General features: G+C 34.1%; 1 protein-coding gene across 3 annotated transcripts in view; it reads right to left on the bottom strand.

Moving 5' to 3' along the window:
- ATP8A1 (ATPase phospholipid transporting 8A1) overlaps positions 1-22,646 on the bottom strand; it is a 100,585-nt gene that overhangs the window by 22,761 nt on the left and 55,178 nt on the right. For all 3 annotated transcript variants that reach the window (XM_058803028.1, XM_058803029.1, XM_058803027.1), the window contains 9 exons: positions 21,528-21,700; positions 18,792-18,975; positions 18,562-18,672; positions 11,924-11,998; positions 11,684-11,806; positions 9,121-9,199; positions 5,256-5,317; positions 2,679-2,735; positions 2,126-2,233 (listed from right to left, as the gene is read on the bottom strand). In XM_058803028.1, coding sequence (XP_058659011.1) covers positions 2,126-2,233; positions 2,679-2,735; positions 5,256-5,317; positions 9,121-9,199; positions 11,684-11,806; positions 11,924-11,998; positions 18,562-18,672; positions 18,792-18,975; positions 21,528-21,700 — 972 coding nt within the window. The remainder of the gene's footprint in view (positions 1-2,125; positions 2,234-2,678; positions 2,736-5,255; positions 5,318-9,120; positions 9,200-11,683; positions 11,807-11,923; positions 11,999-18,561; positions 18,673-18,791; positions 18,976-21,527; positions 21,701-22,646) is intronic.

Below are 22,646 nucleotides of genomic sequence, written 5' to 3'. Positions count from 1 at the left end.
TGAATCTTTTAGTTTCAGTACTTTTGGAAGGCCTGATTTGCTACAGAGAAACTCAGTGAATTCTGCCCTGCCAGAGACCACTCAGTCAGTAGAGGAGCTTCCAGGAAAGCTTACGGAAATCCTGCTTCCAGTCTGAGCTGCAGGATGCATCAACGGGACTTACAGTCACACAGAGTGCAGCACAAAAAGCTAGACCAGAGTTTAGAACATAAGCTTTACTGGCCTATGATACTTTCAGAAGACTTTATTCTGACATCACAGACATTGAAATATATTCCTAGAAAGGAAACAAAACCAATCTCAGCCAACACCAGCCCCCTTTGAACAACTTCATGCACATACACACATCAAAACTACCATATACACATAAATGCACAAACAAACACGCTAACAAATTAAGACTACCCATTTCAAGTACAGATAAAGTTTTATCACAACAAATAAATTATTTTAGGTTCATAAGTCAGACTACTTTGGCACAATGTTGAATTCAAAGCCTAAGAGTATTATTTTTGTTGACAGCTAGATCTCTTTAATGAAGAACTGTTTCTAGGAGATCACAGGAATTACATTCCCTCAACACCAGGTGTTTGCACAGTAATTCAGGCTCTGAAAATGTACCAACTATAACATTGTTATTTCAATAGTGAAGTATCCACTCTTATGCCATACAAGGTATAACACACCATTTTGTTTCCCCTGCACTTATCACCATGAAAGTTCTGGTGTCTTAAAAGCTGTAAAGTTTTTACAAAATCTCTAAAACCACCAAATTCCAAAAACATTGCTTCTTCTATAAAATACAGCATATATGAAGAAAAATGCTGAAGTACGATAGCTTAGATTAATTTAAAATAATATACAGAATTAGTTTTAAGTACTGAAGGCAATGTGGTAATGTACAAAATCTACATATATACATATGTTAGACACAATGATACAGAGGAAAACCACCTAGAAATTGTGTAATTTCAAATTCTTTTCCTTAGGTGTCCAAGTATTTAAGGTAACACCTTGTGCTTTCCATTAAAATATAATAGTTACAGAAATGCCTATAAACTATTTTTTCCTTTAACTGTTTAAATAAGAGGTTAACTGTTTAAATAAGAGTTTGGATTTATGAGTCTTAATTACTTTCAAGAGAGGGAGAGATATGCATCGACATTTCCCACATCCTACATAAATTTTTAAATTGCTGAATTATATCACAGTGGTGGTGGAGTTAAAGGGACTCACTCTTTTACTGGTGTAAGGCTTGATTTAGTTGATATGCTTTGAGAACCATTAAAATAATATCTTTCTGACTCAAGCAAGTATTCTCAGTTTCTGATTCCCACTGAGAATGCACATCAAAATTCTCAGCTCAGGAAGTACTGGTCCTGCCCAGAAGCAGACATTAGTGTTTGGGAAATTAATTCTTCAGATGTTTCTGGAACTGAATGGTACTGAGAATTTGGGACTGCAGTTCCAATTAAATCAGATATGGTAGCAAATAAGCATCTTTTACAGATTCAATCCAATATGGAATATTCAGATCAGGTTTACACAAATGCAATTAAAAATGAATGAGAAGCCACTAATTACTGTCAAAAGGTTAAGGATACATTACAATGATGCATTCCAAGCAGCACATTAATCAAAAAGGAAGTGCTCATGACAAGCAGTTAATGCAATGTTATGGCACCTCAAATTTTTGAGGCATTTTACAGAAGTATTTGGAAAATTTGTAAAATTCAAGATTAAAAACAGCCTTAACCAGGCTACTATTGGTTACTTTATTATGAAAGAATGCTCCAGAAAAATAAGCACTACAATTCTGAGAACTGCATTTGGTAAGTCTTTTCTTCAGAAAATTAAAGCTTACCTAAGAACTGCAAAACAGCTTACCTGTCTATTCTTTCTCATTAGGCCATATACTCACAGCCTGTTAGCTGAACTCCATTTTCACAAGAGTAAAAATTTATTCTATTTTTAATATACATGGTTGCCATATTGCAGGTATAAAAGACAGAATGACATATGCACCTCTAGTTAGCAGAAGGATCCAATAAAGATTAGGTCTGTATTACAGACTGAAACAATATTTTTTTCACACATTTGGATGGTAGTTAAAATATATTTTTACCTCTCCGGACATATCTGGTGCCATAGGAATGACCGGCCACAAAGAAGAGTAGATTCCAAAAAACACTACCCAAAGTACAATGCTTCCCCAGATTGCTATATGGCTGAACTGTTGAAACAAACCAAAAAAGAACAACTATCACAGATGCATTATAACATAAGATCTTTGCTACCTAGTATTTACAATGCTATTTTGACATATTGGGTTAAATTTTCATGCCTTGTATTAATTTAACTCTACTACTTCAGTTAGCCAATTCTTAAAGGAAAATGATACTATCAGCAGCAATATTACTGCATTTTAAGCCAATTTAAATTCAGTTACAGTAAGTCCAGAGTTAATTTGATTTTTCTAGTTTAAGTATTACATGTGTTGTAATTTTCAATATTGAGCATTATTTTTTGTATGTGGATATTCTGTCCTTCCACACAGTAACCACAGCTTTCTACTGACAAACTCTTAAAGGATGCAATATAACAAGTAAGAAGAATACAATTATTCATCCATCATATTTCACAGAACATGTGAGAATATGGTAAAGACATTTGCTTACCAAAGTCCAATATGAGGTCTCTAATCCAGCCTTCAAACACACAGTCAGAACCACAAACTTAGGAGAGAAGACAGAGTATTCTTAATATGGGAATCTTAACATAAAGAAATTATTAGTTTGGTTAAACTTTCAGGAGAAGACAAGAAGAAGTAAATTGCTACTAGAAGATTTAAGGATACAACCCAGTAATAAGCTAATAATAGAACATTAGGAATTACTAGATTCCATTAATAATGGCCACTCCCTTGATTTGGAAAACTCCTCTTTTGCATTAGAAATCTTATCCTTGCTTCTTAGAACTGTGTAAGTCTGGCTCTTACAAAGGTGGTGGCATCTTTATTGATGGTATTTAGGTTACATAGAAAGGTCTGTGAAAATTGTAGTAGTCTTCAGTAGAGACTGAAGGCACTCTAGTTACAGACAGGATGATCACAACTTTGTACACCAAGACGGATTTAGAAGAGACAGATGCTGGACTGAAGGAAGCTTGCAATTGTTCAAGTTTACATTAATCTAAACTTAAAAAACAACCAAAAGTTTTGTTCACTTCATCAGTAAATGAGTCATCTGCACCAAACCCTGAAAAGCCCAGGTTAAATGTTGGTAATATAAGACTTATGTTCTGCATACAAATAACATGTTGAGTAAGTTTGTTATGTCATTTTCATTATTTCATTATCTAAAATATGTGTGAAATCTAATTAGAAGAAAATTGAGGACGATTATGAGTATTATAATTTGCTTGGTCTATCCAGTTTGGGTTCTGGATTTGGATGCATGAAAAAAGTTATGGAAAAATAACACAAACAAACTCCTTTGGTACACTTGTTCACTACTTGGGTCAGTCGTAAGAGAAGTAAACACCCTTTAGGATAAGATCAAACATTGCTGCTGCATGGACAAAATGTATACACAAAACAAACACTGCAGATCTCTATAAAAGGAAATACACATTGTGAGTATAGAGCCTTTACTGACCTGTGATGGGATCAGATCTGATATCCCTAACAAAATCACCAACTGCACATAGCCACTCCCTCAAGAATATGGGGTTTATTGCTCCCTCCTCTGTTCCAATAGTGCTCTAAATCCTACCCAGGGAGCAAGAACTCAAACTGGTATTCTGTATAAAGACAGAGATTCTGAGATTTTTTTAAACAAAAGACTCTCTAAAATGGTCATACAGCACTCGATTCCTATTTGAAATTTATGTTTAAAGAAATAATTCCAGGACATACTATGAATCATTGCATATTTCTGAATTTTATTTGTGGATCCAAAGAAACGAAACTATATCACCTCCTGAATTCCTTTCTTATTGACTTTTGCAGAATTGATGACTACAGACGTCTGAAAACCACATTGTAAACAGTATGAGAAATGAGAATTACCTTAGTCTCAGAATTTTGATATGACTGACAACTGTTACTACTCATATACCTCAGAAAAACAAATTAAAAAAAAAATAACTCGCCACCCTAATTTTGAAAATCTTTCCAAAAATCATGTTTGTTCCAGATTTCCTTGAATTCCTGTGCAAGAGCAGGAAATCATCAATTGCAACTTCTATATTTCCCCAGACTTTTAACCTGAAGTGAAGGAAAATAGGTTTCTTTGGGAAATTCTTGAGCACTTTGCAGGTTAGTAGCAAGAAATTAACTACCTTGCAAGATGGTCAAGTTTCAGCTCTCCTAGTTGAGAAGCAGTTGCAGAATGTGACATATGAGCAGCATTGTGACCTCTGTTTTAGCATGTGTCTAGAGTATTTTCCTTTTATTTCCTTATTCTCCAAAAAAGTGATTTTGATGTGAATTCATATTACAGCCCCTTACTTTAATGGAAGAATTAATTTCTTTTTTGTACCTGCCAACAGTGAGGAACTTGAAAAATTAATTAAACTTTTAACATTGAAGAACAGAGAAAGCATAGATCTAATTTTGCTTCTAAGACAGATGTTGGAAAACCCACTATTGAGTAATATTGGTATCTAGTAAGTGAAAAGCACGTATTTAGCTCTACTAATTTATTCTAGGAGATAAAAGATTAAAAGGAAAAAAACCAATTATGACTACTATCTATGAGAGCAACAGACGTTTACTGTTAGGTATGGATCAGGTGTATTTCTGGTGGTTTGATTGCCTCCTAAAAGGGAGGCACAATCTTTATTCAACATGGCTCATTACCTCTTTTAAGGCCTCATGATAAATTAAGAGAGAACAGGATTGTATCATCAGAAGCCCACAAACCACTTCTATAATCAACAACCTGAGATTTCTCCAATGCAAATGCTTAAACTAAATTAATAAGCATGCTAATTAGGGAATTAGAATTCCCATTATTTAAAAAACCAGACAGTTAACAGTAAAGAACAAATTTATCTTCTGCATCTTTATGGAACTGCTTTGTTTTAAAAACTGGAATTAGAACACAAAGTGCACTCCAAACCTTCTTGAAGAGTCATTCAAGAGCCATTTCTTAAGGCACTTTTTAAGGCACTGCACTAAGTCTTCTATGAATAGAATTAATAGTAATAGTAGCAGGATATCTTTAGGATAGTTAGAGCCAATGTAGACTTACAGTGTATACAGTGTTGCCCAGGAGCAGGTAATCAGAAGTTTTGCCATTGCCGAATACAGTACCTGGAAAAGGAAACAGGGATAAAAATAAACATTTAAACATCCACAACAGGACTATATATTATCTTAATTTTGATACAAAATAGATGGCAGCACTTTCTACAGGGTACTGAGATATTTCATTTTGAACTGCACTGAACACTAGAGAACTATGACTTGTATCATGTTTAGTGCTCTAAAACTTTCAGTGACTTCAGGGATTATGCAGGAAACAGGAACTTTTTGTGACACCATATACCAGTAAAACCAATTTTGTATTCAGTAGAGTGCAATTAGAGTTTTATCAGATATAAAATCTTATAATCAGAAAGATGTGAAATATAATGGTTAGAGTATATACTGCTTATAACACATAAGTAGGCAGAAATCTTAGAGTCAGACTTTCATAAATTCCGTTATTTTTGGTATGGAAACTTATCTTTGCTCTTATGCATATTTTTGAATTCAACTTCAATAAAAATACAAAATATACTCAGTTTAAATTATTGAGATGCTTGTCATTCATAAAATTTTCAAAATTTACTCAAATATGTGGATTCATATAAGTACATACACATTTGGCACATATGGAAACACACACACATCAGTTATGCAGAGTCAGAGATCTCAAGAGAGGCATTTTCATAAAAAATCATATTTTCATAAAAACCACGTTTCCTAAGCTGAAGACTCTAAAGCAGTGAATTTTCCATTATTTACCAGAAGTTCATGAGTATTTTTACAGCATAGGCTTTTCTGATCCCAGTTCTGTCAAATTTATTTTTAGACATGGGATGATCAACAACTGAATTATTATGAGGAAATTCCTCATTCTCAATTAAAAGTGCTGAGGTGGCTGCATTTTCCCATGTTCAGTTTTGAAATGCTTCTAGCATTCAAGGCTGTTCAAATACTGCAACTAAACCAATAAAATTATAATGCTCTGCTGTAGAGGTTCTAACCACTGGGATATTGCTTTTTACTGCATTATACAGAGTTTTAAATGCTGTGTATGTAGTAAGTAAGGACAAAAGACAATAAAAAGATAAAAGAATAATAACAAAGTATTTTTAAAAAAGTTGTATTGAGGAAAGAGAAAAATAAAGGTATTTCTCTGTGGGGGGAATTAAGGGATAGATTTCTAACTCCTCTGATTAGGCTGGACAGAAGAAGGTGACAAAAATGGTGATAAATGCTGATAAAAACAGGCTGTAGTTGGAAACACTTATTTTCTACTATCTCAGCTGGCACATGGTATATTAAACACTGCTAATTAAGTATGTTTTCATATTTGTGTTGAGTGTTTTTCCAGCCTTCATATCATCTTTATATATGCTTGAAATTAAATCCATTTTGGTTGAGGATGAAAAATGCTCCTTTCTAAAAAAGCTTTTCAGGACTTGTGAAGATAGTTTAACAAAGAAAAAAAATGATGTATTTACTGATATTCTGGAAGAGACAGTAGGGGACAACTTCACAAAAAAATACTAGGATAGAAGTCTTCCTTAACCTAGCTGTCTCCCATTCCATGATGAGGAGCTCACAATGGCTGCATCCTTAGCTCTAGTGATAGTGGTTGCATTTCTGACACTTCCCCTATTTAACTTTCTCCCTGGGCAGACTAGCACACCAAGAAGGACTATAGGAGCTGAAGCCTGAAAAAAACCCAACAAACCGAGACTGTAGCTTGTTTTAAAGATTATACAAAAGAGGGAGCACCTAGTGAACTTACTAGTACATGCAAATTTGGCTTCTCCCATTTATGCTGACAAAGTTGCATCTGAAGAAGCTTCTGTGAAGACTGATGTGTCACTTTTTGTATCCACATGACAGTACACAGAGTGTAAATTTTGTGTACTGTACAACGGTAAGGTCCCATGGAGCCAATTCTGACAAACAATTCTTACAAATCCATACTTATTTCTGATCATGTATTTCTTGATAGACTCTACTATGACATGCAGTTTGAAATTTTCGTCTTACAAATAAGAAATAGGTGGACAAGCAAGAATATGACTAAACAGTAGAATTTGACCAAGAGAAGGGTGCCAAGAGATTTTAATCATCTTCAAGATTTGGTTTTCAACATTCTAATAAATGCCTTCTCATATACCACTGCACTGCTTTACAATATACACCTAGCAGTAAAGAGCAAAGTGAGAACAAGGCAGAGGAATAGGCAGGCAGCTAAGCCTATTTCCACCAGTGAGAGTGCTGGGACTCAGCACTCTGATGCACAAACCTAAGCTATAACTTTCATATTTTAGGATCTACCTGCACCACTTCTTTGTTAAGAGAAGGTGGAAGCAGGGACTTGTTCTCAGAAGTTCCTGTCTCTGGTATTCCTTAGGAAACTACTACTATTATTTCCCTTTCCTCACTACTATCCAGACACCAGTGATTTAGTTAATAGCATATCTCTTTTTTGCACTTGTATCTCCCTCATGTAAAACTGAGCACCACCAGACCCACCCTAGGTACTGATTATATCACCTCATAATGTACCCAATTCCTCCAAATCCCAGTTCTGCTCCCTTACCCATCCTTTCTTTAGCAATGAAAGGGAAGGGCAGCAGGCAATTTGTTCAGACTCACAGAGGCCACTGGCCAGCAAGGCACTTCTAGCCCAGGGTTTGTGGGCTGAGGGGGCTGAGCTCTGCCAAGTGCTTGTACAGGTATCTCTGCCATTCACTAACAAACTCTGCATCACCACAGACACTCATTGAACACTTATCCATGATGTAATGTAAAAAAATCTCTCACGTGGATTGGCTACAGCTTTGAATGGGGATTTCAGTTTGAATTTGAGATTATGGTTTTAGAGTATGCACTGACATTTTGGGAATGTCATTCCTCTTGGGCTATCTAAACCTCTCCAATGCAAACTATTGCCACTGAACTTACATTCAATGTGATGTGAGTGGCCTTTCAGAGAAAATAAGCTGCCACATTCCTCCCTTTACCCATTAGGAGTCACAGAGTATTTTTCCCTTAAGCTTTTAGGGCATGAGCAGCTGTTACTCAGCTGACCTGAGCTGCTAGTCTAAGCACTTTCAAAAGTCCATGAGAACATTTCTGTCCCCTATGCCAGGGCAGACTGCTTGGCTACATCACCAAAACTGAAAAGGGACTAATTTTCAGAAAAGCTGCAAAGTACACACTTGTTTTTTTCCTCCTCACAAACTGGAAACAAAACCTCACCTTTATGAGAACTCTTTCAGCCCCAAACATTCCCACAAGATGGAAGCAGTGCTTTCAAGTCTCCTTTAATTAGCACCACTTTCCTCTCAACCACCCCACTTCCTTCTGCAGCTCGAGCAGATACAACAGTTGAACCAGAAGATGGACAGGAGTGAGCAGTCCAAGATGTCACTGTTCCTCTGACACAATCCCACTCTTAAAAATATAAACTAGCAGATTAGTATGGCCTTGAACTAACAGGACAGAATGTACACACAGTAAAACTAAATGTTGACAAAATGTAAGAGACAAGGGATCACAGAATTTTAGAATCATGTAGGTATTTACTGTGGTGGTGTATTTCATGAAAATTACCATAATTAAATAGCAATCTCTTTTTCTCCATCTTGTTTCAGTTTACATCAACACTACTGAAATAGCTAAATGTACATGTACATATTATTATTCTTGCTTTTACACAGATCTTAAATAAAACATTTTATGTATATGGCATCTGGTTTAGTTCTAGAAATGGTATCTTGAAATTTAACCACACTGAACTGTTATTATTTATAAAGCTTCCCTTAGAAATAAGACGATATGTAGAACTTTTCAACATTTATATTTTTATTTTTCATAATACTTACCATGCTGAAGGGCTTTTAGTGGAAACCAAAACAGAATGAATGAATGGAAGAGGCCATTTAAACAATGAACCCAGAAAACCTAAGAAAGAGAAAACAGAAAATCCATGAGAACCATTTGCAATAAACTAGCTCTGTGAACCCTGACCTTTCTTTTTATCCATGTGTTAGATTCACAAAATGTGTTTTTGTTAGGCCACCACTGTGAAGTAATATAACTGACAGGTACTTTCTGCCTCTTAGCTCTTCATGGGTCATTTGTTTATTTTATGCTTTGAAAAAATGTGTGTATTATCTCCTCCTTTTAATTTCAATTCAGAAGGGAAATTAAAACATAAAAATATGGGAATATCATCAGAAAAATGAGACTAAACTAGACACCTGGAACAATTCCTACATTCCAAGTGGGAAATTAAAAAGGACTCTAGCTTTTATAATTTGCATTTAGTATAAAAATAAATTTAGATCATAGAAAAATTAAAACCTGAATTACACATATGCCTAACCTACATATTCCCACACACAAAGGAATTGAAGGACAAATATCAGTTTCTTCTTTAATTTCTCCTTACATACTCCATTCTTGAGGAGCACAATTTGATCATATTAAAATTCCTTTAGTGTATTTGCTGAACAACTGAAGCTTTACTTTCAAACTTATTTCCATTTGTAAAAGATGCCTTCTGCAAAGGATTGTATTAAGTTTAAGAAAAAACACTCTACTAACATTTTCCATAATATATTGCATAATGACATAAAAAGACTTAATAAAAAATATGTAGCCCATTTCCTTCAGTATGACAATATTGGTTTTTTCACTAACAATGCTTTTGACTGTTATGCCTTTTATTGTAACTGAATGATGTGTATCTTGAGTGTTAAGGTGTTCAAACAATTGAAATTAAGTTGCCTGTCTCACATTTTCCACAATGTCTCAACATCTTTTGTTAGATTATTCAGCTACACTTGGTTGCATGGTCCAATTTACACTCTAATACTCTGCACATTTAAACTTGTGCTACTCATTAACCTTTGTCTCTCCTTCTTGCTATGTCATTACCAGAAGTTTTTATTTGACAGAAAGCACAGGTGGGTGCAAGAAAAATTAGTTCTACTTTTCCATTTTCCTGACCAAGTCTTTTTGTCCCATGCTAATCCTTTAACCTCTGTCATGACCTCATAACCTTTGATCCCTTTTACCATAACAAATATCTGCATCAATATTCAAGGCAGTAATGTTTCCAAATCTTTAACACCAACTATTCAACTTATATAGGTGGGAATTTTGTAGCTGGTGAGTTTGTAGACATTTACTCATAGCAAATGTTGTATGGGAACAGTCACAGAATTTCCAATTAAGTCAACAATACATCTGTGCAATAAAAAAAAAAAAAACAAACTAAAGCTTATTTTAAAACAGAAACACAACTATTATAACTCACACTGTTTATTAAAACTATCACAACACAAAAAAGTGTCTGTATTTATGGGACCATGAAAAGCCTCATATTTGGAAAGCATTCACAGGGACACAAGAAACTCTGTTACAGTGTCCTTAAAAACTTTCAGGGTGGATTTTGAAAGGATGAAATGAGGAAGAAGGAGAAAAATCTCATCTGTTTCAGTGAACAAAGATAGTTTAGACAAATAATTATGTATATATTGGGGTAACTTGAGTTACATTGCACAAGTGGTGCAGATACAAGAATTAAGTATGCTGTATCAGCTCTGCATATTTACTACAGACCATCACATATAAGCATTGTTAATTCCAGGATATATTGAAAATATCCCCAAGTTCAACATAAAATGACATTACTTGAAATGTCACAATTATATTTACGAGAAATAAACTCAGAAGAATCTTTTGTAAAAGTCAAATACTCATGAAATCACAGATTGAGGCACAAGTTTAACTTAGTTTTTTTCAAAAGAGATATTTTATGGGCAATGCTGTAGAAATTTTCTTTATTTTATGTATTAAAGAGTCCTACATTCTTTTACCATTACTTATGCTACTCTCTCTAAGATGAACATCACCCAATTCCCACCAAAAGTAGCTTCAGATTCCTTTTGATCCACCCTGATGCATTCTTGACTCCCAAGTATTTTTTCCCAAAACTCAAAATTAAACCATAAACCCACAACTCCAAATTGACAAAGAATAGTACCATGTCCCTCCCTCTACAAATCTAGTGACAGTTCTCATTGTCCACTGCAACACTTCTCCACAGGCTTCAGTAATCCATTTCCATATAACAGTACAAATACATACAGCCCCGCAACAGTGAGGTCTAATCACTTCTGCCTACAGAAGACAGCTTTATTACCAGCAGGGAAAATAAAAAGGGTTGAAAAATGAAATCCTAGTTGTCCATTTCCATACTTGGTAAAAATGAATATATATATATATGATTTGTACCATTCACTGACAAGTGTACACCTGGAAATAATAGCAATAAAAATCCCCTCCGTTTTTAATTATGAGCAGCATAGAATAAAAAGGGTAACTATACTGAATTCCTATCAATTTTTGCTTTACGTTTTGATTTTTACAAAGATCTACCTTAGTATTAAAGTCCAGTGCATTTTGGGAAGTCTTGTATAACTCAGGGTATTTCAGCATGTTTTCTTTTCGGCAGGATCTCTCAAATATTCCAAGAGTTAGAGGAGGCATTGCTGTAAACATCTAGGTGGTTTAAAAAGAAAAAATTGAAACATTTTAGAGGTGAGAGTTTGCTTAAAGATTGCTTACTCAAGAACCATTCATGGTTAAATGTACTTAAAGGCACACAAATTGTCTTACCACATTGTAAAGACCTATACACCATCTTTCAAAAAGAATTTGTCCAGAAAAGCCATTGACAAATGCAAACCAGACCTGCAAAAGATTAGAACCGTGTATTATTCAAATGTCTTGCAAGGTACAATAAACAGATTTTTCCTCAGCCTCTCAAAAAGGGATACCCCTACAACACATTTACAACACAATTGAAAATGTTGTGGTTTAAATCCATATAAAAATTAATGATAAACCCAACTTTCAATCAAGAACAGACAGCAGGCAATCTAGTCAGATATATGAGCAATTCCATGTAAATAGGAAAACATTCAAAGGAGGTAGCTATTTTCAGAAGAAATGTCAGGTTCTTTAAGGTTTTAAGAGCGATTTAAGCTCACTTAGTTCTTAATTAAATAAAAATTCTGACAAATATGGGCTGCTGGAGGGGGAACCTACAGATCAGTAGTCATTGTCTTCCCATTGTTAGCAAACTTGACTAACAGAATTCATTGATTAAACCTGCTGTTTAAAACTACCAATAATCCTTACTCATAAAAGGATTAGGCTCTACCAGAGCATTAAAATAGAGCTACTTAGTTAAGAAGCACTAACTCAGCTACATAGGTACTGTAGAGAGGGAAGCGGACATCTCTTTAATTGCATAATTTTTATCATTTTTTGCTAAAAGCAAATTTAATTTGAAACATGTGATAGCATATTTTTCAGTACAGCATTCTGCATATCTACTTTCTCCTATTATTGTCATCCTTGAATTAGTTCAATGACAAAGTGGAGAAGCAGCACATCTGATGAATCTTTATGACCAAGTTACACTTAAACTATATGGTCTAGGAAAAACATAAGCTCTTAAGTAAGACAAGTCAAAATAATTTGAACAGTCTACTCCATTTAACACTCAAGTTTTTCAAGTGAATTTTTAGATGCTGCTTTCTTACAGTTTACATTTCATTAAACTTTATAAAGGAAGCATGAATTACTACAATCAATATGGATGTTTATTAGTATGAACCCAAGCTGGCCTCCAGCTGACTGGACTCTATGACCAAACCCAGATTTTTTTTAATCATGTGGTACAATGTCTGAACACGTCTGTGACTACTTTGAGATGGAAAACCTCCTAAATTTGTCAACTACTAACACTAAAAAAGGGAGGTAAAATCCAGCCAAAATTGCTATGTTTTTCAACAGATAAGAGTAAATTTTTTTTGGTGGCCACTTATTAAAACAAGATGGCATAAAAAGTCATGACTGTTCAAGGCTGCAAAACAGAAAGAGTAAGAATGCCCTGAATTTTCCAAAATCTTGAAATGTGAAATTTGTTTACTTTGGTAGTTTTAAGTGCACCAAGCACAATTTTCTAACCTTGCAGACTACAAACTGAAAAGACAATGGAATTACTTTATTTTAGCTGAATCAGATTTTTAGCAGCTCTTTTTTATTTTGATTTTTGAATTTCAAAATATGAATTATGATTTAATTGTGATGAATTTGTTGGCAGCAGTTTCTCAGTAGCTGACTGTAAAGGTTCAAGATGAGTACCTAATCAATTGTGCATTACAGAATTATTAATTATGCAGTCAACATCAGTAAGATTGATGCTTTTTTTCCCCCTGGTTTGTATCAAATACTGGAGTAAATTTTAGAAGTATTGATTTGAAAGGGTTAGTGTGGTGGAAGATACAGGACTCAGTAGCTGGTCATAAATATGTGTACATCTCATTGCTGGTAATTGCAAATAGAGTAAAGAAAAGTATCCCTCTCTAGGAAGAAAATAGAAGACCACAAATACACATAGGCTTGACCCTTCATAACCAAGGAGCATATGGAAAAGACATTAAATTTCCACTATGATTTAACTAGCAGGCAAAGTGTTATAAAACACTAATTTAAAATGGAAGGCCTAAATATATACACTGAATCTATTCCACATGTTGACTGCTGTTACAGGTAAATGATGCTAAGCAACACTTGGAAATGTTTGGGAGTGACTTTTAAAAAGCAAGGCAAGTATTCAGAATAAAATTTTAATTTGCAATGGAATGTTGCTTTCAGCTTATTTTGTACAGAATTTAAGTTAGAATTTTCAAGGTGTTTAAACTGAAAGTGGTTTTAGTATAAAATTGTAAAGAAATCCTTTAAGGCATAGTATTGACTTCCTGAAATATTAGCATTTACTTTTTTCTAAAGAAAGCATGCAAGTTTTAGGCATTTTAGTGCAATAAAGGACTGGCCTTGGTCAGAGGCCTAGATGCAAACTAAAGAGAGATGAAATCTGGAAGCATCTCTAAGTCCTGAAGTTCTTATGGAAGATATCAATAAAAGTCCATGAAGAAGAAATCTTTCAATGTGGCTAAAAGCAGTGGTCTCTAGCAGAAACACTACTGTTTAGTGGAATACCACATATTTAACTTCAAGAGACAAAACATCTCTAGTATCTAAGCAGAAACATTAGTTTTATATTAGTTACAAGATTAAGAACAACTGGCTTATGCCATAATGGCTCAAAATGAAAAGAGCTAAAAGGTGGAAAAAGAAAAGACAAAGGACAAATACAGCCCTTATCTCAAACGATAAGAGAAGAAGAAAATAACCTACCTATTTGCCTTAACTTCTGAATCTTGGGCCCTAGAAAATTACACTCTTAACCCTATATGAAAAAAGTAATATGGAGCCTTACTACATTATTAATAGTGACAAGAAACACTTGCTCTGCACTGGACAATTTATTCAGAGACAAGTGTGTTCCATCCTAGTTATGATGGACCATGAAGGAAGCTGTACCTGCAAAATAAATTCTTAGGATGCTGGACATGACACTAACTTAGGAGCAGACTCAAACACTTCTCTCTTAGGGTATAGGTCCTACTCTAACAAATCAAATTATGAATCCAGCTCCCTTTTACAGAAGAACAGGTGATTGGTGCTTTTAAAAATAGTATTTTAGTCTATATATATGAACAGGCAGTGAAAATTAGACTATTCTGTAGTTCAATACCTACAAAATTTTCTACTGAAAAGGAAAGAATTAGGTCCCCAGACTGTCTAAAATGAGATGGACCTCAACAAAAATCCTTGTATTTCTAATTTTTCCAGCCAAATAATGCAAAAATGTGGGCATGAGCACAATCACCCTTCTGCTGTGTGTGTTTCGAACTGAACTCCGTGCAGTTTGCACCCCTCAAGTAAGCCATGTCACAGTGAACCACAGCAGCTGAACTGTGCAGCTCAGACCCAGTGTGAGTATGCCCAGAAGCCTGCTCATGTTTGGGGTTATGCATTACATGGGTTATGCATTATATGATCATGGCTATTCATCTGATATGTCAGGCAAAGGAAATAGGAACACAATGGTCAATTCCAGTTATGGACATGAACTGCTTGGGGGAAGGGGGAAAATAACCTCCCAATCATCCAAAGTTTATGGAATAAAAAAAGGCATTATAGCTTGAATTACTTAATAAAATTAATTATTTTCATGGTATCACTTAAATTGTTATAAATGTTTAAACATCTGTAACTGAAATTTAAATCTCAACTCCACACAACTGTTTCTTCTGCTTGTCTTGGTCCTTTATCACTGTTACGCTGATTCTTACTCTTATTCTTACTCTTTCATCTGATGTTTCATGTTGGATAAAAATCAAATATTCTTATTTTTTAAAACTGTAAATCCCTTTTATTTAATATGAACCAGTTATTTTACATTACTGCTAGTTGTTACTAGATAGCAAAATGAGAAGTAGGAATAGGAAAATTCTGTTCCTCTGATGTCAAAGGGTAATTTTTATAGCTTCATAAAATCAGTAGTTTAATGACAGAGTGCATACAGTAATGGTAATTATAAAAATAAAACCAATCCACAAAGGAGTTCTCAGTCATGAGATCAATCTCAACATCAACCACCTTTTTAAAATAAAGTCAGCTCCTCCAAAATAAGTATGAGACTTTGCATAGGCTTATCCTACATGAGTGTGATGATCTGTACAGGCTCAATAGAGCACATTAATGGTCTATTAGAGATTAAAAGTTTTCACATGTAATTTAGACTGATACATCAGAATATAGCCTCTCAAGTCATTGTGACTAGTCCTATACAAAAGATGAGGCCCATATTTAAATAGCTATTGCATCAAGACATAGAGTAGAAAAACATTATTACAGACCTCTTCTAGTTTTCTTATGAATAGGAGTTTAAATGTCAATAAGCACTGATCACTGTGCTTCTGTATTAGTATAGACCTTTACCATTTTCTGAATTAAGAAACCAATTGATATCAATTTCATATCAGCCCATGAAAGCCTAGGATAAAGGCTATATTTTAGATTAAATGGAATATTTTCCATTATTTTCTTGATTAGGACTGAGCAGACATTTAAAACCAGGATACAGATCTATTAAGAAAGGGTAGGTATTTTTATTATTGTCAGAATAAAAGAAAACTTGTTTAAAGTAACTTCCAGATGTGCCTTTCACAGTACTATTTCCTAAACTCCAAGGCAGAGGAGGTGTGGCCACAAAAGCCTCACTGAAGTTTTCCTGATGTAGCATTTCTGCATATTAAGCAGCAGCTTACAAATACTCATTGAGCTCCCTGCTCCCACGCCTGATCTGTACAAAAAAACTGAAAAGAGAGACTCAAGACTGGCAGTTGTCCTTTCTGGAGACATTCAATGATGAATTTCTGCCCATTCACTCACAGTATTGACATGAGCTATTAACATCTCTGAAAAGTTTTCTGAGCTGAAAAATGTGGGAATTCAAGTAGAATTTATTTTGTCTTCCAGAGAAGGTGTATATGGCAAAATGATTGCATGTATTATATATAAAGGGTCATAACAGCCCATATCAAAATTATCTCTTTGCCCTTCAATTTGCTCAGGAAGATGAGACTATCTGTTCATAAAATCAAAGTTTTGATCTTTGGACTATGATCTCTGTATACTGCATTTAACGTTCTTTCTCAAAAAATACAAATAGTGGGATACTTATATCTGATTTGTTAAAAATTCACAATATGTTTGCAGGTGACAATGACAGAAATTTAAGACAAATAAATTTATATGTTCTAAAGTCAACCTTTATATGCTTTCTATAAGCAAAGTATACATTATTACTGTTTTTTTCAAATACTTCTAGAGCTACTGCTAATCAGTACTTCTGGAAGTCTGATCATGTAAGTAGATACACAGCCTTTGAAATACAGGCTCCTAAGTCTGCCACTTCTAGACAATAAAGGATCTTTAGTGGACTTGCTTTTTCTATAGCTTCCTACTTTATATTTTTCTTAAGAGGCTACAAACTTGCAGCTACTTACACAGAAATCTATTTGCAGTTATAACACAATAAGGAGAGAAAAAAGAGGAAACTTAGAAAATGTTAAAATATGGTAAGAAAAGTACACTCCTTTGGCTACAACATTGTACATAAAAAATGTAAAGTATTTTCAAATATTACAACAATTAAGGTCACATAAGTAAGTATCCAAATCGAAATATTAATCTAATGTTTACATCAGGTTTAAAGAAATAAAGCATTTTTTCTTCCAGTAAAGCTGAACACTTACTTTGCAAGTTTAAGATACTCATTTGAAAATATATTTAAAGAAACAACGAAAATTTAAAGAGTATCTGTTAACCCCATTAACATACAAAATACATAAGACTTTCAATAAAATTTATTTTATGGCCAAGATTTTCAAAAATTAAAAATTTTTTCCACATTTTTAACCCAAAGTTTCACTGTGAATATAGAGTTTGAATCAATTATAAATGCTATATATATATATATATTTATATATGTGTGTGTGTGTGTGTGTGTATTTTTGATGATAAAACATGCAGCAGCTGACAGAAGAAAAGGATGGGAAGAATGAGAGGAGCTTTAAAAAATTATTTAAAAATATGTTTAAAACATTTTATGGTTGCTGTGTGGTGATGAAGGGAGTGAAAACTACAATTTTACATTCTGTTCTAACCATACCTACCAATAAATGTAGATTAATTACAACACAATCCTCTCATTAATTACAACACAATCCTCTCATACCACTGTGTTTTTTTGCAAGATTTCACTCCTTAAAATCCCAGGTGAAAAAACGAGGTTGGCTACTTTCAGGAAAGTATCCCTGCTCTTGAACAGGAGCCTGAGGATGCAGGATCACCCCATCCAGCAAGTGAAAGATGCCCAAGAGAGGAACTGAGCCTGTCTGTAGCAGCCCTGGGCACTGCTCTGAGCAGCAACAGCCCAGCAGTGCAACAGAGATCTCTGAAAGGGCTGCAGACTCTGAACCCACAGGCCCTGACACCAGCACAAGGAGATGAAAAACACACATCTCTGGGTAAACTTAAGGCAAACTTGTAACTGGACTCCTTAATTACTGCAATGATGTTACATGTACAGCATTTCAATAAGCCAGCAGTATTAGAAACACATTTAGTACTAATATTTACCATGCATTTTTAAACAACTGCGTTTTTTTAAAGTAAAAAAAAATCAGATTAATCAGATTATTAAAAATTTCAAGATTCAGTACTAGTAGGTATTTATTTACAGTTAAAATATTAAAAAAAAAATCATAGCCAAAAGCTCAAAATAAGGGTTTTACTTTCAAGATGTAACATTTCATGTGCTGTAAAATTACCTCGATAATATAAAGGACTATATTCTTGTAGAAACAATATAAGATGCATTTAGCTACTCTGTTATAATTCCAGGCTCCATGAACCAACAGCAAGTTCTTCAAATACTTGAACTGCAAAAAAAAAAAAAAAAAAAGAAAAATGAACAAACGTACAATTAAAACATACATACACTAATATTAATAAAATTTTAAAATATTTTATTGTAGTATTTTGCAGTGTAATGACTTACCTGAGCAATTGAGTAGTCTGAAGAATTAGCAGCCTGTAGACCTTCATTCCCACTGATACCAACACCAACATGTGCTGTTTGTATCATACTAACATCATTTGCTCCATCACCAATTGCTAGAGTTACTACCTTAACTTGTTTTTTAACCATTTCTACAACTTCAGATTTTTGAAGTGGTGATACCCTAAGGGATAAAAAAACCAAACAGGTTTATTAATACAAGACTTTCAAATGAATGTAATTTCAAAATACTCTTTATATTCTGTGGAAAGCTAATAAACCCAGGCCAATTAACATCCTAGTGAGCGATGTCATCTTGTTATTGCCCTTCAAGGGTATATGTTAAAAGCACATTCACAGCAAAATTAATAAAAACCAGCATTTATGAACTTTGGACTACTTAAAAGCTAAAAGAGGATTCTATGTTGAGGAAGTCACCTTACCAAGTGTGTTAGAGAGAACTGTTTGAAAGTGCATTTTAAAAAATAAAGGAATGAAAAATAATACAGCCTTCAAATTGAAGGTGGCTATGTAATCACATTATTCAGTGGCCAGCACAACATATACACAACTACTGGACTTTTAAAAAAGCTGTGTTAGATGAGTCTACAGCCTTGTGGAAAACCTGGCTTGAAAGCTTCTGGGCAGCAGCCCTTCTGAAACATTCTGTGGTCCACCTATATGAAAAAAAAAATCTTTCTATGATCTTTTGGTATGTGTTTTATTTCAACTCTGCTTTTGAGAACTGTACCAAGACTTGCTACAGCCAGCTTCTACTGAAGATTCCTGCCCCAAGTACTTCTTTTTCATCTTTCTAACTTCTCAGGAACAGTGCCTTAATTCCTTTTTAGACAATGTTATAAGGGCAGCTGGAAGATGGCCCTATTACTGCCTCAAGTTCATGGTGAAACCAGTAAAAAATATTTTTCATTCATTTTGCTCACTCTTAGCTGTACATTTTTACTCCAGAATAACCCATTTAACATTCTTCTTGCATATATTACTCTGAAGCCAATATAGAGTTGGAATTCAGCTTGCTGAAGTCTTTAAGCCAAACATCTGCTTAGAATTAATAACATATACAGATTTTTTTTTTTAAGAGAAATGTCTACTGAATATTTGTCAGCATCATCTGTGCTACAGCTAGTCTTAAGAAGAATCCATTGGTAATAAATGCTTCTGCACAAGTCAATGCAGCCTGCAAACTTAAAAGAAAGTGGTGTAATTTGTACTTTTAGAACAAATGAGAATTTCTGATGTTTACTGTCATTATATGGATGAAGAAGGAGCTTACATTCTTGTTAAGTCTGTATTATATTTTTTAACTTAATTGAAAACTACCACTTAAAACTTTTTATTTTTAAGCTCATAAACAAGGAAATGAAGTTTTTTGGTACTAAAGACAAAGCATTTAACAGAAACAAATATTTTGGCAGAATTTTGACTTTTGGGAAACATGGGATATTAAATAGGTTCTCATTAAAACAGTGAGTGTTACAAGCAAGTATTTTAGTTTAAACCTGTAGCCGATTTTTAAGCAACCACAAAATATGTCAGACATATATCTAGATATGCATTGAAACCAACTGACCTAGGTAAATTATGGAAGTGTAAAATGAATAAATTACAGGGAGAATACTACTAGAACAGAAACTTTCATTTTGCACTTTGCTGTTTCTTTACAAGAATGCCAACAATAAAAGACAGATTTCTGTACAGAATACCCCTCAATGGTTCCCCAGTTCAACAAAATCAGAAAAATTATCTCTTCAAATGGCATAAAACGTATTTTGTAATCAGGGAAAGAGAAGAAAAAGAAATATAGCTTTAAAAGATCAGTTCTACATGCATCTCCTGCTTGTTACTGTATTGAGCAAACTCAACCTAGTAGGACAAGCACAATATTCCAACTTATCTGTCAGAAAGACTACTGCCATTAGGAAGGTGTTTATGCACAGTACAAACTGTTCAGAGTGACTTGTCAGTTTAGAAGACAGTAAAACCTTAGTTTGAAATTCAAACTGTTTCAAGCTGAAGCATGGCTACAAAGCTTAACCACAAAAACATTAATTAAAAAAATCCCTTGGCAGCATGACATTGCTTTTCAGAAGGTATGGAAAGACTAGAAACACGGTGATTATTTGGATATTGTAATAATACTTCTTTTTCTGTGTCCTTTTGCAAAGTAGAAAAATAGTTCCATTTTGAACAGATTTTTCAGATGAATCTGACTTATTTTAATGGAACAATGGAAGTTTCTAGCTGTAATAGTTGATATTTACAAGAAAGGATTAAAGGGTCCATAGTATAAACAAAGCCTATAATAATCAGGCATAATAATGCTTAAAAAGGCATTTCCACCAGCTTCAGGTAACAAAAATCACCCGGAGTAGTACCTTCAACATTTTTGAGCACTTCTTATACAGTGTAATCCACATCTTACAGAAAAGCAGTGGAGAAAGATCTACAGGTGACTCTAGATATGCTAAAACCTGGGGTTAACGGTAATACCAATTCAAGGTCAAGATTAGTGTCTCAACCTTATTGAGGCTACCCTCAATGGACTACAAATCATGCTCCTGGAAATAGGCAATCTGAGTGACTCTGACAATTATGCTTTGTTGCAGACTGCTCTACAGTGATATTTCACTTGAATGACTGTATTTCACAACTCCAGTTTCTTTATTTTTATATGTTAACAAAAATAGCATGGAGAGAGAATAACGTAAACCTTACCTGCAACAAATAACAGCTTTACATGACAAAGCCAAATCCAGGAAATACTGTCTTACTCCAAATGTCAAAGCATACTTCAGAGATTTACCATCAATGATGAGAGCAAAATCATTTTCCTTCCTTAAAGCATCACCAAGAGTACTGCAATGATGGCTAAGTGTCTCTCTTGTTCCCTGTTGCACAAAAAAAACGGGGTCCGTTATTTTTGCTTCTTAATATTCTTAAATCCAAATTTTCAGTGATAATAAACACTAGCACTTTGGTTTTTGAGGAAGCTGCCTTTTGATTCTGCTACCAAATATTATAAAGCAAAAAGTATATTTGCAATATTGCACTATGATGTTGTGTAGGATTGCTCTTTCACTCTGCCAAAAAAGAAGTGTATAAGTTGAGGTGGAACCTTCAATGCTCTTTGAACAATAACAGTAGTTGCATAAATATTTGCCAGAAGACACAGGTATACAGAAAACTGATATAATAATACAAAAGATGAGTCACATATATAGAGATACTAGAATTTGCTATTATACAAAATGTTCCTAAATGTTTAGAAAAAAGGAAACACAGATAATTAATGATATAAATACAGGCATTATAATTGATAGTTCTATTACATTAAATATTTTAACATAATTTAACAATTATAACACAAAGTACCTGTTATATAAAGGAACATATTTTGTATTTTTCAATTGCTAATGACAGTTTGAATCATACCTAGAGAAGTCACTATTTTGTGATCTAGTACTGAGAGCTTCAGATTACATTCAGTAGACAATACATTCATACAGATTTATTCATGCAGTAGTCTGCTTTGGGAAGGTCAGTGACATCTAGTTAGCTACAGTGCAGTTCTACCATGGAGTGTCATAAGGGACAAAAAATATTGCTTGTTGCCCTTCTTTCCATTTGAAAGATCTTTACAGACCTACAACACACTTTTCTCCTGTTTCCTGCTTCACAGCCCAAAAGTAAAAAGTATTTTAGAGGAGAAAGGAAGATGAAAAAAAACTCTTCTGCTTGTAAAATATTAACTTTGGAAGCTAGTGACATCCTATGACAACATCTTCCCATTTTTTTGACAAGTTTACCAACCAAATAATTGTGTTTTCAGTGATG

This window comes from Ammospiza caudacuta, chromosome 4 (genome assembly GCF_027887145.1).
Source record: "Ammospiza caudacuta isolate bAmmCau1 chromosome 4, bAmmCau1.pri, whole genome shotgun sequence".
NCBI lineage: Eukaryota > Metazoa > Chordata > Aves > Passeriformes > Passerellidae > Ammospiza > Ammospiza caudacuta.
The sequence above is the reverse complement of the archived record's forward strand: the minus strand, read 5'-3'. Positions and strand labels throughout refer to the sequence as shown.